Source organism: Canis lupus, chromosome 33, assembly GCF_048164855.1.
Source record: "Canis lupus baileyi chromosome 33, mCanLup2.hap1, whole genome shotgun sequence".
Lineage (NCBI taxonomy): Eukaryota > Metazoa > Chordata > Mammalia > Carnivora > Canidae > Canis > Canis lupus.
The window spans coordinates 9,614,134-9,634,451 of record NC_132870.1 but is presented as its reverse complement, the minus strand read 5'-3'; the positions used below and the strand labels follow the sequence as shown (position 1 = coordinate 9,634,451).

The following is a 20,318-nucleotide window of genomic DNA, read 5'->3' as shown; positions in this document are numbered from 1 at the left end:
ATATAGATATAAGATGGGACAAGTCATCCCATGGTGGATGGTGGTCTTCTGTTCTCCAGCCATTTGTGTTTCTCAGGTGCAGGTTAAGAATTAACAGGAATTGGGTTTAGCCAGAGTTGGGTGTTTTTCTTTCCCAGATGAGTACAGTGGTGGAAGAAAATCTGAAGGGATTTGAGAGTGAGGAAAAGAATAATTATAATGAGGAACCACAGATGAGCTAGTCAAGGAAGGAAGCAATGACATGAGGGAATGATAGCCAATGAAAACATAGCAAAGTCAATGGCTTCTCTACTCTTTGGGAGTTTCTAAGAATTTTTGGAGTGATGGTTTTGAGGGAATTACCTAAAAAAGGAATAGATGATGATGAGACAGTGAGTGCTTGAAATGGAAGTTTTGGTGATAGTGTAGTTATTGGAAATGGCGTGGAATAAGGAAAACCATGGGCATGGGTGGCTGATGTTCGGGCAGGAGAAAATCAAGATTTTCAGAAATGATCAGCTCAAGGAGCTGAGTGGCCAAGTTGGTGGATGGCAGAGGAGTATTGATTTGGGGAAGAAAAAAAAAAACAGGTGCTAAATAATTGGTCATGTGACGTACTTCTATGGAGTTATTAGGGAAGTGGGAAGATCTAAGGTCTGGAAGTAGCATCAAAGAGCAAAGCAAGACCTATCTCTCTTACAAGCTAATGACATGCAGATTGTGAGAAAGGAAAGTAGCCATCCTTGGGAGGGCTGCAAGAAGTGGTGTCTTTAGGAGGTAACCATGTTTTGGAGAAGATTTAGGGGAAGATAATAGCAGCTGTTAGGCTCTAGCATGTATAACGGAAAAGTCTGAGGAGTGGAGAGAGAATCAGAGTTTGAAGCAAATGAGGGAACATGCTGAGCAATGTAGGGATAAACATAATAGTGAAGGCAAATGACATATTTGGACGATTTTGGCAATAGGTGACCAAGGATGCGGGCAAGATGGCACAACCCTAGAGATTACTTTGGTGTGATATGTAATGGATTCTAGTGAATCACGAGGAGGCAGGGAATGTGTGTTGGCAGGAGAGGGATTGGATGGCATAGTGTTCACAAAAACAGGTGGTATGCTGAAGGCCAATTTAACACCTTATTCAAACAATTCAGTACTTTCTACTTGAATGGGCTGGTCTCACCTGGGTTTAGCCCTCCAAGGGCTAGAAAGGTAGCAGCTACACATAGTCCATTAATAAAGAGTGTCATTCAGTCCCGGACCTGAGCCAAAAATGGTGCATTAAAAAACACACTTTACATCTGCTAAACTTTATACTCGAAGATCTACAGTAGGTTTGGTAGGTTTTAGTTGCTTGGGGAGCTGTTAGTTTTTCACATCACTTTGCAGCAAGGAACCCTTAAACTGGGCAGTCAACTCATTCCCCACTTGTGCAATTAAAGAGACTATAAAGAGAATAACAAAATAGTCCTTTGAGAGTCACAATTCCATACTCTTTTTCTGTGGTTTGTGAGTTCCAACAGGGCAAAATGTGTCTGGCTTTGGCTGTTTTATTTGGATATAAGGGAGTGGAAGCCACATGGGTCCTAAGTGTTTTCCCATCTCCTGGTGGTAAGTGAGTCTTTATGCACAAGGCCACCCTGATGGCACACACATGATAGGTCATTTTTATTTCATTGGAAAGGCCCCCTAGGCTCCGCCCTGAAGGCACTTAACACATATATTTTTCCCTGGATTAGAGAAGCTCCTGTCCCAAACTGCTATCCTGTCTGATAACTTCCTACCTATTCTTTAGGACTCACATAATAGTCATGGCTCTGACGTGCTTTTCCCAGACTCACTTTTGTGGTCTCTAACTACTTTCAGAGAACATCAGCTCATGTGGTGGTTATTTATAAACTAGGAATCCCATGCATCTAGTCTAGTGCTGACATGACACGTAGAGGCCTTCAATAAATATTCACTAATGGTGATGCTGATGTGAGTCTAGACACATTCACTGGTCATATTCTTAGACTTTCATTATACTTTACCCAAGAGCTTTAAAACTGAACATATTCTTCAGTGTCCAAACAGACAGAGCTGATGCAGGGACAGTTATGGGTGGTCCTTTGGACATTATTCTCAGATCATGGATGCAATTGTATTATCTCAGGTGAAAAAGATACCTTGGGTTACCTCTTCCTTCCTATCAAATCTCTGGTGGATTATCTGGGCAAAAGTAAAATTAGCCTGTCTGGGACAAGGGCAGAATTGTATCTTCTGCTGGTGAACATGCTGGCCAAATTCTTGAGGCCAGAATTCTATTTTCTGGAAGCTGGAACACCCTTTGAACACTCAATAGAAACAGAATAGAAATAGAAATAGAAACGTTTGAGTGCTGACAGCTACCATTTACTGAACACTTACAATATATATTGTGCTAGTCACTTAACTTAGTCATTTCTCAAGACAAAATAAAACAAAAACCCAATGAGGAAAAGTATTATCCTACTTTACAGAAAAACAGATTGAGTCTTACAAACGTCATGTAACTTTTCTTAAATTCTTATAGCTACAAAGTGGTAGAACTGAGATTTGAATCTAGCTCTCTTTCCAAAAGCTTATGCATCATCATTTTCTGTGATGCTATTCTAAGTAGGATGCAGTTCTGCAGTGAAAGGAACACTGAGGTTTTTGGCTGGTACCACAGTCTTCAAATTCTCCTGGATTTCCAAGGGGAGATAATTATATTGATGATTTAAAGTATCCTACCTGGAAATGCCCTAATTTTTTTTTTTTTCATTTAGGGCTTAGCTTGTGAATAAATAAAAATAAATAGGAATGACATTATTTAAGTTTCCCTTCAAATTTTTAGTCATTTAATAACAAAATGACATATAGAAACTACATTTAAAAAGCATAGACTTCAGGGATCCCTAGGTGGCTCAGCAGTTAAGTGTCTGCCTTCAGCTCAGGGCGTGATCCTGGGGTCCCAGGATCAAGTCCCACATCTGGCTCCCTGCATGGAGCCTGTTTCTGCCTCTGCCTGTGCCTCTGCCTCTCTCTATCTCTGTGTCTCTCATGAATAAATAAATAAAATATTTTTTAAAAAGTATAGACTTCAGTTGGCCTACTGTCATTCACAATTCTATTTTAAATGTTCTCTGAAGGATACCCAGCCATATGGCTTGGCTAGTGAAACCAACATTATAGACTCAACACTTGGAAGCAAATCCTTTCTCCTGAATGCATAGTTTAAGAATCATTCTAGTTACCTAAATAGTTTTATTTCTATTTATTTTTTTAAAGATTTTATTTATTCATGAGAGACACACACACAGAGAGAGAGAGGCAGAGACACAGGCAGAGGGAGAAGCAGGCTCCATGCAGGGAGCCTGACGTGGGACTGGATCCTGGGTCTCCAGAATCACACCCTGGGCTGAAGGCAGGGGCTAAACCTCTGAGTCATCTGGGCTGCCCTACCTAAATAGTTTTAAAGAAGCCTATAAGGATGTAGCAAATGAACTCTTGGTACTATCTACTTATTTCCAATTTGTTTTTATGTCAATTTGCAGTTGATATTTTCTAGGCATTTGGCGGATTAATAGAAGAACTAATAGAAACCCAGATGGACAAGCTACTCATGGTATCCATTGATCAAATGTTATCAACACTGAGATTGATAATTAAAATTAACGGCAGCATCCCTCATAAATCAAAGGCCAGATTTATGGCTAACTCTCCATGCTGGCACTCTATGGAATAAAAGGTAGAGATGGAGGGATTTGAGAACAATAGGACAACAATTCTACTCTCTTAGGTTTGGAAGCTCCATTTATTAATAGAGCTGTCAGTGGAGCTAAGTGATGGTCCCTGGGATAGTCACATTACATATCACTTTTAAGTATTACAAAATTCCTAATTGGTAGGAGTTATTACCTCCACTTTACAGAGGGAAAAACAAGATGCTCAGAGAAGTTAAGTGACTTGTCGTTGCTGTGCATCTTGCCTAAGGTATGTCGAGATGCATAGCTAGGTCTGTTTGGCTCTCTGTTTCCTGCTATTTCTATTCTACCATGCTGCTTCAAAAATGTTTCTTATTTTGGTGAAGAAAATAATCAGACGTGGAGAAGACTAAAAGCAATACACAAATTGGGAGCACAAGGTACTTAATTCTTAGTTGAGATCCTAGAAGCTTTATAGGGGAACTGACGTTTGATTTAGCTCTTAAAAAAATGGTAGGACTGTGCCAGATAGAAGGAAGGTAGTCAAGATGGACATGACAATAAAAGGTGGAAAGTTTCACAGGCATGAAATGGCACAGCAGGGGTGAGGGAAGTGGTAGGAGGTGAAAATAAAACTGTAGGTCACAGCCTTATCCACCGTGTTAAGGGCATATCCTGTGGGCAAGTGAGATTCTTCACATGATGGTAGTAAGGCCATGATATGGTCAGATGGGCAGCCTGGAAGGAATATCCTGCCAAAGGAGAGATGCTTTCCTCAAAGATGAAGAGCAACCGATCAAAGAGAATAGATTCAAAAGGCAAGGGTGAGTGGACTAGATATTACTTGCTGAGTGAATTTCAGAGTGAAGAAGAGTGGAGAGAAAACAAGAATGAACGTTTAGGGCATCCTTTTTGTACATTCGGGGCTGTGCTCAGCTCTCACACAATCTACACCTCAATGAACCTACATTAACAAGTCCATGAGAGGAGCATCTGTGTTAGTCCCAGTCTACATCAAAAAAAGTGATGCCTAGAAGTCTGAGCCACAGCTAGTGAATTGTGGAAAAATTGAATGCAGGCAAGTTGACTGTATGGCCTTCGATTTTTACTATTGCATCCTTCAACTTGGGATGAGTCCCAAGGTTTTCACTCACTAGGACAGGGACTGGAGAGAGATGGAAATGTATAAAGACCCATTGAGATCAACATTGCACATTTGAGTTTGACTTTTCTATTTGATACTCAGGTGGAAGTATCTGGTTAAAGAATCAGAAGAGAGTGAGAACAGGAAACTAAAGGTAAAGAAGGTATCATTATTACAGATAGTGGTTAAAACCCAGGGACCATGAACACAAGTGAATGGTGACAAGGCTGGATGTGGTAAAGACTATTCTCCTCTTTGAAATAAGACATAGAACCTTCTAAACACAATCCTATAAACTCAAGAAGTCTTTATTTCTAATCATGCCTTTTGTGACTTTTTGTTCTAGTGTGAGAAGTATTTATTTGCCTGGCTTCTGAAGATCACTTGGAGTGTGAAGAGTTGTTATCCCCAAATTCCAGCTCCAGAGAGCCCTGGGTTCCTCTAGAAGGTCACAATTACTAATAGTCATACATTTGTCAAAACTGGACCTTTACACCTTCAAGTCTTAAAATTATTGTGAACAAATACATTTGCAACTGGGAAGAACAATATTGTAAAAATTAGAAGCAAAGTAGTTGTTCTTTCCAAACATGTCTCCTTCTCCTTCTGGTCTATCTGCTCCATCCCCTCCTCTTGCTACACTATCTTTGCCCACTGTCCTGTAGACAGAATCCCAGGTGCCAAACCAACAGAGGCCTGAGTGAGAGAAAAATGTCACTACTTGGCACATACTCTAGCAGTTTAACTGAGAGGGTTACGGTCTCACCAGATCACTGCCTGCATTGTAAAGTGTGTTCGCTGGGGGCATGGAGGAATGGTCTGAGCCATTCTGAGTTCTCAGAAGTGAGTGTGTCCACAGACAAGAGGTGTTCCTGTGGCACAGCATAACAAGTGGTGTTTTTCAACCTCCCAAGAGTGGGAAGAAGTTTTCTTGAAACCACCTAGCAGTTACAGGGACTAGATCCAGAAGGTCAGAGTAATTCATGGCATGACTCATTTTATGCTTTTACCACTTCCCCACCACCCCAAAGTGCATCCTGCACGGGAGACATGCATCTGTGCAACGGACCAGGCAGACAATAGGCTTTGAGAAGGGGGTTTTACAAAATCCAAAATTCTCTGTGTCCAGGCACCTCACAAAGAAAACCGAGCAGTGTCGAGGGAAAAACTTAAAGAGCAAATCAAAGGTTCCTGGTGATTCAATTGTATTTTATAAAACTATTTACATTTCCCTTTTTGGTCAATGGCGAGGTCTATTGGCACAAACAGCACAGCCACAAAGTATTGTTTTGATTTTAATAACTCATCTGATATATATTTATATATATTTATATATCTGCTTATCTTCGTTTCCTCAGCAAAAGGGGAAATAAAAATATTGATCTATAAAATAAGCTGATGATAACACAATGCCAAAAATAGCTTATGTTAAGTGCAAGGGGTGAAGCTTGGAAGCAAGCTAAATTGCAACAACATATTGATTTAACATTTTAAATACAAGACTTGCAATAAAATAATTCTTGAGATATGCTTCTCATTTTTTTAGCTTACTTTTTAAAAACTACTCTCTATACACATATCCAGTTGTAACACTTGACAGTAGCATTATGGGGCATGATATAACTTTGGTACACATTGCAGATATGGATGGATAATGTCTGTAAATGGTATTCCTTCACCAGTTAGAGCACTGTACAGCAGGTGACCAGCCACCTGATCCCATGTAATGTTTCCACCGGAACCCCAGAGCCCTTCCCAGATCCATTGGGAGACAACGGGAGGAAGCAGGCTCACTGGATCCATATTGTGTTTCCTCTCTCGGTTCTCCTAGGTTCCACTGTCAGCTCCCCAAACGTGGAAAAAAACTGCTCCATTTCTTTCTGAAGCATGTCATTTCTTTTCTCTGCATCTTCTTTTGCTCGCTCAGCGTTTCGCATTTTGATTTCTATCATTGTGAACTTTTTCCTTTCTTGATCCAGTTCATCGTGGAGGGTCATCATTTCTGTTTCCAAAGTCAAGTTTCGCTGTTCCAAGCTAGATGGGAGGGAGGGAATAAAAAAGAAAGTGATTTTATTCACTTGAAATGTGACAGGGACACAGATTTTCTGAACTCTGTCTCCACAATAGTTAGGAAATTGTAACGGGCCCTTTGGAACCAGTGAAGCAAGGTCTAATGGTTTAAAAGATGTATTTTTATTCATTCATTCATTGTATATGCTAGGATGATTTACTATCATTTTAACAAGAAGACCCCAAGACCTCACTTGGAAGCACTTAGATGGTATCTGATTGTGAATAAATGAATGTCAGCACAGAGAAGCCGGAGATTGATTATCAGGATGCACAGAATGGCAGATGTAGGAGGCAACCCAAAGCACAGGGCTTCCTGGACTCATTTCATGTGAAGCTGGCACCTGAAATGTGAAGCTTTATTAAAAGAAAGGGGAAAAGAAAGGGGAAAGTCTGGTAAAATGGGAAGGAAAGAGGACATCATATTTGCTATCAATCAAGGGAAAAATAATGATAGTGAAAATGTCATTGCTAGGTATTTCACAAGTCTCTTCTGCCAGAAAGTCACGAATCAAAAGTGGCAGAGCAATATTAGTATCCGGAAAAAGTAGGTTTCTGGCAAAAAAGTGATTATAATTAAAGATGACCATTACTTAATGACAAGAGGACTAGTTCATCAGGGAGATATAAACAATACTTTATTTTTATTTACCTAGTAGTCTAGCCTCAAAGTATTCAACATAAAATTTAACACAATTATAAGGAGAAATTGATAAATCTATAATAACATTAGGAGATTTTTCTTTCTCAGAAATTATAGATCTATCTGATAGAAATTAGGGGAAATGTAAAAGACTTGAACAACGTGATTAACAGACTTGATCTATTAGTCATATATAGAATCTCAAACCAGTAAAAAGAGAATAGTTTTAACCAGGCTAAATAATTGATATCATAGAAACAATTATTTCTGAGCACAAACAGTAAAGTTAGAAACTAATTTTGAGAGAGTAAAAGAACATGAAACTTACATGTTTAAAAGCTAAACAACATATATCAGTGATTGATAACTAAACAAAGTAAAATATTATCTATCACCTACCTATATCATCTATCTATGAATTTGTCTCTAACTTTAATATTTATGGGATGGAGTTTAAAAGAAATTGAAAGAGAAATGTATGCCTATAATTAGGAATGACCAAAATTTACTAGAACAAACAACCTCTCCTATTTCTGTGGTTTGGGCATGGGGCAGCTCCTCTGCCCCACTCTGCTGTGTATCTCCTCCTCTGGTGGTCAGGCAGGTAAGAACACTACAGTAAAAGGGCCCATTGAGATGACATTCTCCTGGGAAGTTCAATTATTTTATCAAGGTCTCTGAAATGTGCCACAGATTACAGAACATAAATAGGCCACCAATGTTCTCAGAAGTGAGTGTGTCCACCAGCAGCCATTCAGAACAGCTTTTTCCCCTCTGTTCATACAAGTACTAAGTTGAAAGTGCTATCTCTCGCTTGCCAGTGCTAAGTGCTAAGTTATCATCATGCATTGGCAGAAACTCCAGAGTTCTGGTAGCCAGTGGTTCCAAAAACTACACTTAGAAACAGAGTTACCTTATAAGCAGAGGACATTTCTTTTCTTCCATAAACCTCCTGTCACTTGGCATTATATAGAAAAATTCAAGCCAAGTGTCTGCTCAGGAAGGTTTACAAAAATGACTTTCTAAGAAAGTAATTTTTCAACCTAATGTATAAGTAGTACTTCAGTTTACTTGACCAAAGTTCTTGGAATATGTATCGTTTAGCCTGATAATTGACAAATGGGTGGGACACATAGTAAAATATGTTGGAGCCAACTTTATGTATAAGGAAGGAGCCCCATGGCGTCTGGAGCCATGGCAGCAATTGAAGTAGGACAAAGAATGATGTCCAGTACTGTGAGGACCCTAGAACACCCATGAAGGAGGAGGGCCACCAAGTCACACAGCCTGACCCTGGCCGCTCCATGCTGAACTGAGCCTCGGGACGTCTCCTCCTGGAGAGTTAGTGTCCTTTCCCCTACACTAAGCTCAAGGGAGAACATGAAGACCATAGGTTTTAGAATTTCTGTAACCACGGTGAAAACGCGGGGGTGGGACTTCTGGTTTCTGGCCCAGGGTCCTGTTTGTGAGCCTTGGGCTCATTCTCCATATTCCCACCTCTCAAGTCCATGGGACATCTGAGAGTCAGGGCTGTGAACACAGGCCACCCGGCAAACACCCCTTATCCAGCCTAGGCAGCCTCCCTAGAGAAGCTGCTAAGCATACTTCCACCTTGGTCACCCTATGAGAAGATGTAAACTGATATAAATTAGGTTTTGGCATAATTCTTCCTTACAAATCACAGTTTTTGCTCCTTGTTTAGCCTACAGTTTCCCTTGTCCATATGAACACACGTCATGTTCACACCTTTCTCAAAACCTCCACGGACTCCAATCTCAGATAAAAGCCAGATTTACAATGATCCTCAAGGTCCTCTGTCACCTCGCTCTGTTCCCTCTCGGGGCCCCCCGCCCATCCCATCTCATGGCATTTCCACTTGCTCCTCTCCAGGTATCGCTCAGCTTCCTCTGTGACCACACGTGAATTTAGACCTCACCAAGGCATCTGACTCCACTTCCCTGCATTAGTCTTCTACTTAGCATCCGATCTACTTTACTTATTGCTCTGGTTCCATGAGGGCTGAGTTTTGGTCTGTTTTATTCACTGCTTGAACCCTCAAGGCCTGCAGCTGAGCCCAGCAGGCAGCAGACACCCTCTTAGCATTCAAAGATTAAAAGAATGAGAAAAAAAGATCTGGGGTTTTTTTTGACACCTTTTCTTCACCCTCATTTCATCCTCTTCGCACCAGTGAAAACAGGATCCTTACTTTCCATTTATCCCTGCCACTCTCTTTCCAGGCCTTAACAGAAACCCACATATCTAATTACAGAAGATAGCATTATTGAGCACTGATTCTGTGCCAGGGACAATGCTTAAGGATTTCTCACATGCTTTTAAGGTAACAACTACTCATATTTAAGATTTTCACAGTAAGAATCCAAAGCTCATAGAGAGCCTCCCCCATATCCCACAGCTTACAACTAAAGAGTGAATCCTGGACTTGAACTCGGGTCTGTGACTCTGGAGCCAGTTCGTTTAACCTCCTGTGCAGACGTGTCCCACAACAGGGGGTTGTTGCACCCTTTCTGGTAGTTAGGAGCTCCAGATTTTCCTCACCTTTTTATCCGGGACTCATACTCTATCTTCTGCTTGGTCATCTCCTGTTTTAGGCTGGACACTAAGCTGTGCAGTGCACTGTGGTTGCTGGTGTTGTTGCCCACAAATGTCTCACTGTTGTCACTGCTGCTGGTGGCACGACTACTCCGGCCTCCCACACTCCTCCGGTCGCTTTTGTTTTCATAGTCCCCAGGGTGGGAGAGGTCATCCTGCGGGGGCCCATCCAAAACAGGGTCCTCAAAATTACCCCCATAAAAGTCTTGCTCTGGGCAGGTGGTGGTGGAGGAACGGCAGGAGTTGGAATTCTCGGGGAGGGAGATTTCACAGGAGGAAGTGGACCAGGTGGCGCTGTCAACACTCTGCTTGTCATCAAGGTTCATCATGGAGAACTGCTGATGGACATTATCATAGGTGGAGAGCCTGTTGTGCTGGCCTGACTCTCCTGCTTGCTCTTTCTGCTTATTATCCCTCAGGGTCACGTAGCCATTAGGCAGCCAGCTCATGCTGCGACCGTTCAAGGGGTTCCCAAGTGTGTCGGGGTTCAAAATGCCCATTCGCACTGTTCCATTCTGTACACTGTGGGTGCCCATTTTGGTACCAGACCCCTTCAGCGAAGAGGTCCTTCTGGCCTGTAAGCTCCCATTGGGAGTGGTTTGGGTCTTCTCCAGACCTTCTGCATTACCGCTGCTGAAGGACCCATTGGTGACTATCCCACTGCCCTTGTTGAAAGCAGGATTCTTTTTGACCATGAGAGGGGGGCTCCTAGAGACATCCAGCTTATGAACGCTGTTCCTTGGGCTGTTGGTTTTACTCCCTGGTAGAGCTGTGGGGGATCCATTATCCACGCTGCTTCTCTGGGGAGACTCGGACTTTTCCCAAGAGCACTGCCTACCAGGACTATCCTTGGTATTATTGTTCTCCTTGTTCTGTAGCTGGCCCATGGTGGCTTTCTTCTGAATTTCATTGTTGTTGTTGCTCACTCCATCTTGGGGTTTGCCTTGTGGTTCTGTATCTTTAGGGAAGAGGCGATCATGTTTGCTAATCATTACTGACATCAACTGCTGGACCACCACAGTGCCTGTAATTGCGAAGAAAACACAGTTGTAGGAGTGAAATAGTTTTATTTCTCATTTTGAAAAAGACTCTTAAAGAACCACATTCAGATGAACATTAAGCATTACTGTCTGTACTGCTGAACTATATTCTTAATGATGACAATAGCAAAGCAAAAGAAGCTAAAAGTGCTTGAGCATTTACCATATATAATGAACTGTACGAAGCACTTTACTTTTGTTGGTTTAGCTGGATTTTAAAACAAATCTATGAATAGGTAGTTTATTATCATTGTATTGCAAATGTTAAATAACTTGACCAAGGTCACAAAGCCATTAAGGAGCAGAATCAGGGCTTGAAACGGGGTGAGCTAGTTCCAGAGAATAGGCTTTTAATCATTATACACCATTTCCTAGAAGTTTGAAATTTAATTGTGAGAAGTCTTAAGAGAAGGTCAATGTTATCTCTCATTTGACAATTGACTCAAACGATCAATATATTTTAGTGGCATTTCTTAGTAAAGCCCTATATGATCTCTGGTGGGTATATGGTCTGTCTTTCTAATGTTGCAAGATAATGAAGTTCCATATGACTTTTGTTCACTATTCAAAAGCTTTGAGGCATTTTAAGTAACATCAGCCAGAATGGTGTAATAAGGATCTCCAAAAATCCTCTTCTCCATAAGAGCAATTCACAAAAGTATTCTGAATCAACATTTGTAGGAATCTGGAAGTTAATTAAAGGCTCGATACAGTCTGGAAAATGTTTATTCAGGAAAAAAGGTTGACTCAGTAAGAACATCAAGCTCTGTGGTATTTTAACTTTGTCCTCATCCTATTCTCCCTAGCTTTGCAATAGCCTTAAAAACTAATATTCCACAATCGCAGTGGGAACTGGCAGCTTGGCAGTCCCTGCAATGGCCAGAACACAGTTGGAATTCCAAAACTCCATTCCCAGAATATTGCCATTGTTTGACCTGTTTGGTGGTTCTCTTGAAGACGCCCTCACAATGCATGTCCTTATTTGATCTGACTAGGAATTTGACCAGTGTGAAGAGCGTTTTTCTCAGGGGCGTTTGTCAGAAATAATGAGGGCTCTTTTGTTTAACACCATGGCTGCCAGAAGCAGCAGAATAACAGTTGGGACAGACAATAGGCTAACCACAAGCTTAAAAGATAAATCTGAGGAATGAGATTTCCATAGGGGGTTTTGAAAAGCTTGGATCTATCCCTGGGAGTTTAGAAGACTACACGCATGTTTAGGGTTACGTACATCCCTGCAGCTGTGTGCATGCTCAGGAAAGAACTAGTAAGTCCCTAGGCTCTCACCTCTGGCTGATTTTGAGGCTCTGTACAAGCAGAAACTGAAGGCTACTGCAGAGTTGCGAACTACCTACCTGACTGTCAAAGATTTGCATACAGAGCCCCTTGGCAAAAAAAAAAAAAAAAAAAAAAAAGGAAACTTATGAGCCGAGGCAATAGAAGGAAATCTTTGTCAATAATTAATTGACAACCAAGCAAACCAAGCATAAACTTCAGTGGCCACATTTGGTGAAGAATATAAACTTTATAGAATTAGTTCAGAAAAAGCACTAAACAAACAACAGCAAATCTGAAGAGGGAGAGGACCTGATATCCAAAGCCCTCACAGTATTTTACTACTAAAAATGTCCAGGGATGCCTGGGTGGCTCAGTGGTTTTAGCACCTGCCTTCGGCCCAGGGCACGATCCTGGAGTCCTGGGATCAAGTCCTGCATCGGGCTCCCTGTGTGGAGCCTGCTTCTAACCTCTGCCTATGTCTCTGCCTCTCTCTGTCTGTGTCTCTCATGAATAAATAAATAAAATCTTTTTAAAAATGTCCAGTTTTTCAATGAAAATTATGAGACATACAAAGAATAAAGACCTTATGGCCCATATGTAGGAAAAATACACTCTGAGGAAGCCCAGACAGGGCACTCACTAGATAAAGACTTTAAATTGGTTATTTTGAATGTGTTCTAATAACTAAAGGAAACCATATCTAAAGAGATCAGATGAAAATGAGAATACTGTCTTACCAAATAGAGATTATCAATAAAGATACAGAAAGCATATAAATGAACCAAATATTCTGGAGTTGAAAAGTATAATAACTGAAATGAACAAAAAATCAGGAGAGGGAATTAACAGCAGATATAAGCAGGCAAAAGAAAGAATTGCTATACCTGAAAATGAAAATGCAAAAGGATCTAAACCTAGACCCATCATAGTCAAGCTGTCTTAAACTAAAAAAAAAAAAAAAAAATCTTGAAAGTAGCAAGAGAGAACCAACCCATGTACAAAGGATCCTTAAGAAGATTAATAGCTGATTTCTCATAATTTCTCATTGCCAGAAGGTAATAGGATATGCAAAATGTTGAAAGACTGTCACACAAGAATTCTGTATCCAACAAATCTATATTCAAAATGGAGGGGAAGGGCAGCCCAGGTGGCTCGGTGGTTTAGCACCGCCTTCAGCCCAGGGCCTGATCCTGAAGATCCGGGATCGAGTCCCACATCGGGCTCCCTGCATGGAGAGTGCTTCTCCCTCTGCCTGTGTCTCTGCCTCTTTCTTTCTCTCTGTGTCTCTTATGAATAAATGAATAAAATCTTAAAAAAAAAAAAAAACGGAGGGGAAATAAAGATATTGCTAGATAAACAAAAACTGAGAGAATCTTTTACTACCAAACCTGCTCTATAAGAAACAGCAAAGCATTAGGCAGGGCATTTTAAACAATGAAAAGAACTTTGAGAAACAATAATTATCTTACACAGATGAAAATACTGTAATTTCCATTTGATTCTCATATTTTTTACTATGCACTGTAGAGTATGAATTAGAAATGAATACAAATTTCAGACAGTAAAATTAACAGACCATAATGGATGAAATAGCTGATTTATTATTAAAAGCAATAATTTATTTAAAAAAATCAATGGGTTTATCAATTTCAGCATATTAGCTGAAATCTCAAATATATTTTCACATATTCCTCACTGCCTTAGAAACTGAGTTCCTACCCCTTAAAATTGGCTGTCATTATTAACCAGCCTTCTCAATTAGTTTTCTAACTTGGAGCCCCTCCTCCCTCAATAGCCCAAGAAAATCTTTAAATATTCAGTTATTCATGTACCCATAATAAAACAGTATAGGCTAATACAAACATCAACCATTTTGCTTTGGCTTGAACTATACTGATCTGATGTGTTAACTGGGTTTATATGATCTTGCTAAAAGCTCTTAGGAATAATCTCCAATAAATAGACACAGCAAAACAACTTAAATTCTAGTTAATAAGTGTAGTTTCTATATAAAATACTTAAATTGAGATTTTGTGAACAAAATGATGAGAAGGGCTTTGACAATGCAGGTTTCTACCAAACAGCTACTATTTGAGTAGCTGTCAGAGAATAGAGGCCTGATATGTGGGGAGGTCATTCTTTCGCTTAAAGCAACACTTTGACAAAATCGGACTTGAGTATAATTCAAAATCAAATTTTGAATATGAAAAAATTGTGTTAAATCCATCTATGTCCTGCACACTTCTGTGATCATCCAAAACTTAGAGTATATTTAGATCAAGAATCTTCAGTGTGCCAGGTCTGATGTTGGTCAGTGTTGCTCAAACATTAATATTCATTCAAATTACCTGAATTCTGTTAAAATGTAGGTATTGTGGGGGGGGGGGCATGAGATTTTACATTTCTAACCAGCTCCTTGATGACACTAGCAGTAACAGAATAGTAGCATAAATATCACCTGGGAGTTTCAAAATTGCAGAACCTGCTGCAGACCTTCTGAATCAGAGCTTGCATGTTAACAATATCTCCAGGTGATTCCTATGTATATTAGAGTTTGAGAAACACTATGTTAGGTGGAGATGTTTCACTTAAATCTTTTAAATTAAGCTTCTCAAAGGCTATAAGATAGGACTTGAAACTTTCCAGATGAGAAAACTGAGGTTCAGAGAGGGTAAGCTGTTTGCTCAAGGTCACATAGATGATAAATGACCAAGGTGAAATTTCACTTTGTCTTCTTCCTCCAAAGCATGCACTCATCCTATTATGTTTCAGCTGTTGGAATTTTAACTGTAGTAGTAACAAGTAAACTTGGGGTTATTCTAAATAAGAAATTAAATAAAAGACATCTATTTATTTGTGGAAGAAAAAGGACTCAATAAAATTAATGGTCTTATATATCTATCTTTTCTAGCTACCTCTGAATTTGTCATCCTATTTTCAGTGCATGGAGGAGTGAATGATTCTTTTTTTTTTTTTTTGAGTGAATGATTCTGATGAAAAGATTTTAGTACAGTTAAAATGGCTGTCAACACTCTCATTATGTACTGTTTGAAGACATGTGTACTTAGTCCTATTTTACTATTTGCTCATATGACAGACACACTTTCAAATATTAGCAGCCTCTATTATATATGACAGAGTGTCTAGTACTTTGGGAAAAATGGAGCTTTTCCCCATCACTGGAATATTAACATTTGAAGCATGAAGCATCACTGCTTCTCACTATAGCTGTGAACTATGTAGGGCATTTAATTAATTGAAGAGCGACATTTCCAAGGTCTCTATCATGAGTCTGTGAACAGTCATGCCAGTTACCTGCCATAATTATAGAGTGACTGTCACGGCCCTAGTGATCTAGAAATCTCTTTCTTCTACCTTGGGAGGCTTTGCTTTCATCTAGTTTCCAGAATAATAAATGGCAATAGTTCTTTCCTAGAAAGAAAGAAAGAAAGAAAGGGAATTTCTTTCCATTTTTATATCTTTTTAGGACAGACTAGCTTAGTAATGATCAAGTATGTATCACTATATACTCTCTTTTCCTTTTTATTTCCTCCTCTCTGTCATTCTCTTCCTTGGGTTACTAATGAAAAACATGAAGCCCAAATAATGAGGTCAGAATCACCAGCCCATTCTGAAGAGTCCGAGCAGATTCAGGAGTCCCACTGTGCTACATGATCCAGAAATTCTCTCTCGCTTGTACACTTCTATGAAGGTTGAATTTAAACCACATTATAGGCACTTCTTCATAAAAATTGGATAAGAATTCGATTTTGCTTTAAAGGAAAATTATGTAGGCACTTTAAAATACACTTACATATACACATATATGACAGCTCTCTGTGAAATGTAGTTTCAATTTGTATTTTTGCAACGAATAAACTTGTACATGTGTCATTTTGTATATGTGTAGATGTAAGTTATATCATGAATTTTGACAAATGACAGTCCTGGAAACATCTAATCATGATATAGACAATTCCCTTGTGCCTATTTGTAGCCAATTCCCTACCCCCATCTCCCAACCATGACAACCACTGATCTGCTTTCTAACACTATAGTTTTTCTGTTTCTAGAATTTCACATAAATGGAATTATACAATATGAAGTCTTTGTGTCTAGGCAGTATTCATTTAGCATAATACTTATGACATTTACCCATATTATTGGATGTATTAATAGTTCATTCTTTCTATTGCTGAGTAGTATTCCATTTTATGAACGTACCAAAAATTATCTGTTCACTGATTGATGGACACCTGGTCTGTTTTCAGATTGGGGTATTTTGAAATAAAGCTGATATGAACATTTGACTAAAAGTTTTGGGTGAATATTTGAACAGATAAGCAATTTTTCTAGTATCATTTGTTGAAATGACTATCACTTTCCCACCGAACTAACTTGGCACATACGTCAAAAACAAATGATGACATGTGTGGGTTTATTTCTGGATTCTGTTCTATGACATTGATCTATATGTCTATATTCATATCACACTGTCTTGATTACTGGTGACATTATATTGAGTCTTCAAGTAGTATATTTCAACTTTGTTTTTCCTCTTCATATTGTTTTGGCTATTCTACATAATTTTTATTTCCATGTAAGATTTATAATCAGATTGCCAATTTTTACAAATAAAATTTTTTCTGTGATATTTTTGGGAATTACATTGAGACTATAGGTAAACTTTAGGAAAAGTAATAGCTTATTGATTTTGGCTATTCTAATTGATGAACATAGTATATTTCCCTATTTACATAGTTTTTTTCATAAATGTTTAGTAGTTTTCAGGATATATGTCTTATTTATATTTTCTTAAATTTATCCATTTTTTATATTTTTAAGTGTTGCTCTAAAATTCTATTTTTAGTTCAATTTCTAATTATTCAATATTAGTGTATAGAAATAAATGAATTTTTATGAATTGACATTATACCATGTGACCTTGATGAGTTCACTTATTAGTTATAGTAGCTTTCCTTGTAGATTCCCTAGAATTTTCTACATAAATTATCATGTTGCCTGTGAATAAACAGAGTTTTAAAACTTCCTTTTCTAATCTGTTTGCCTTCAATTCCTTCTTAATATTTTGTTGCACTAGCTAGGATTTTTACTACAGATGAAGGGCCAAAAATAGGCAATCTTACCTTATGCCCAATCTTCGGGGGAAAGCATTCATCTTTCACCATTAAGTATAATATTATAACTACATATTTTATAGACAACTTTTCTTAGGTTAAGTTCCTTTTATTTCTAATTTGCTAACAGTCTTTATCATGAATGGCATTAGATTTTGTAAAATACTTTTTTGTATCCATGGAGAAGATTTTTAAGAAAAATTTTTTTGTCTGTTAATATGGTGAATTACATTGATTTTTAAATGGCTAGCCAAGTTTTCCTTCCTGGGATTAAAACCCACTGGTGTTGGTTTATTATCCTTTTTATGTTACTGAAGTCAGGATATTAGGGCCAAAGATGTTAAAAAGATATCAAATAAAATAATTGTAAAATTAAATATAATGCCCAGGAAATATATTTTGTTGATAAAACTACACCGAAATTCAAGGAAGTGATTGATTAAAATGTCTGTGTAGTAAAATAGAATTTTAAGTGAGTGGAGCAGTAAGATGGAGGAACAGGACACAGCAATGGACTTTTGGGATGCCTAAAAAAGTTTTCTTTCTCTACCTAGGTGATGATTTCTAGAGTATTGTCTTTTTTTTTTTTTCTTTTCAAAGATTGTATTTATTTATTTGTGAGAGACACACAGAAAGAGAGGCAGGGACACAGGCAGAAGGAGAAGCAGACTCCCCACAGGGAGCCCGATGCAGACTCTATCCCAGGACCCCAGGATCACGCCCTGAACTGAAGGCAGACACTCAACCACTGAGCCACCCAGGCATTCCCTAGAGTATTTGTCTTATATAAATTCACTAAGATTTATATGTGTGCCTGTTATTGGTGGTTTTCCTTATCATATATATTCTAGTTCATAATAAAAGTTTTAGAAAACAATAGACTAAAGTATCTGTATGCTTCATATAGCTTCACATTTTACATTTTCTAATGTCTGCTAAACTCTTCCAAAAGAAATTACGTTTTCTGTACCAACTAACGTACTGCCCAAAATCTGATGTTCGGTTGATATCGCCCTAAATATCTGACAAGGAAATGAAGCTGAGCTGATGTAGGCAGACACTTAAAAAGCTTTCTTTCTGTCTCATATGACATAGAGGAATGAAAATATTAGAATTTTCAAGAAAGGAAGGTATCAGGAGTATATTTTGTTCTAAATAAGCTCAGAGTAAAACTAAAAATCATCTTTCTCTTTCCCCCTTCCTTACTAAATTCTTAAATGTTCAATTAGTCCATTTTTTTAAAAAAAGATTTTATTTATTTATTCATGAGAGACACATAGAGAGAGGCAGAGACATTGGCAGAGGGAGAAGCAGGCTCCCTGTGGGGAGGCCACTGTGGAACTCAATCCCAGGATCCTGGGATCATGCCCTGAGCCAAAGGCAGACAATCACTGAGCCACCCACGTATCCCAATTAGTCCAATTTTTAGAAAACAATGATAGTATTAATGGCCATAGGTAAAAAGGGCACTTAAGCAGTAAGGCCTGCTGGAAACAAATGGAAGTAGAAGTTCATTGTGGAAAAGAATTTGAGGCATTTTCTAATCTAGAAAACAATTCATGTTTCAAAACAGTTTATAAGCAGCATTATCTTACAGAGAACCATTTTTTCTACTTCTTGAAATCAGACAAATAAAACCAAAATTAATAAAAATATATTAGCTTAAAATAGTTACTTTTAAAACTTTCTGAAAATTGCATGAGGCTCAAAAAGTGAACTAGATTTTTCTAGTTCTTTCATAGTACTTTACAGCTGATTTACTCTTGTAAGGCTACTGAGGAATCTTTTAGTAAATTATGTTTAGTAAACTCAAAAGAATGCCTGACTCCTAATGAGAAGAGTTTGTACTTAAAGAACTTAGGTCAATAAATGGAGTTACCACACAGATACGTATTTCCCTAGATTCCTCAGAAAAGAATACACTCTGATCAACCAAAAGACAGGTGATTAGGAGTGCCTGGCTGGCTCAGTCAATAGAGCATATGACTCTTGATCTGAAGGTTGTGAATTGGAGACCCACTTTTGGTATAGAGAATATAAATAAATTTTAGAAAAAACAAAACAAACAAAAGAGTTTATTGTTCTCTTCATGAAGGTATAGGTTAATAATTTACTTACCCTCCATGATAGTCAAAGGATCTTCCACTTTGGGGCGTAGGATATTAGGGCCAAAGACAGTGGCCAAGTTCTGCACACTCATTTTGTTAACTCCAGAATAGGACTGTACTTCATCCAAGAACCTGTTGGGTATAAGAACATGAACAAACAATGGGATCAAATTTGTCAGTGGAAGAAAGTGATTTATTGGGAAAATTATTAAATAGAATATGTTCAAATCCAATATGGAGACAAAAGTATTTAGAAATTCAAACATCTCTCAGTCACATGTTGGGAAAATATATTGTAAATGATTAAGAATCAGACTTGAGGGGATCATATCAAATATCATCTCTGGCCCTGGCTTAGTTTCACTTCCTGTGTTGATCACAGAAACAGGTGTATTTGGATAATATGGACATGAGATTCAAGAATGTGGATTTTCTTTCAATCCTTAAATAAAACATTAAATTTATATGTACATTCTATTTGAGAACTATAAATAATATCATCTGGTACAACCCTTTATTTCAGAGAGGAGGAATCAACCCACCTTTTTGAGTAATTTGTGAACTTCAAATTTATAGCCTATTAAAAAATGAATTCAAACATGGT

At 38.4% G+C, this 20,318-nt stretch overlaps 1 protein-coding gene across 9 annotated transcripts in view; it reads right to left on the bottom strand.

Moving 5' to 3' along the window:
* Positions 1-6,109: 6,109 nt before the first annotated feature.
* ARHGAP24 (Rho GTPase activating protein 24) overlaps positions 6,110-20,318 on the bottom strand; it is a 732,927-nt gene continuing 718,718 nt past the window's right edge. For all 9 annotated transcript variants that reach the window (XM_072810777.1, XM_072810776.1, XM_072810780.1 and 6 more), the window contains 3 exons: positions 19,725-19,846; positions 10,097-11,174; positions 6,110-6,861 (listed from right to left, as the gene is read on the bottom strand). In XM_072810777.1, the coding sequence (XP_072666878.1) occupies positions 6,618-6,861; positions 10,097-11,174; positions 19,725-19,846 (1,444 nt within the window). In that variant the 3' untranslated portion in view covers positions 6,110-6,617. The remainder of the gene's footprint in view (positions 6,862-10,096; positions 11,175-19,724; positions 19,847-20,318) is intronic.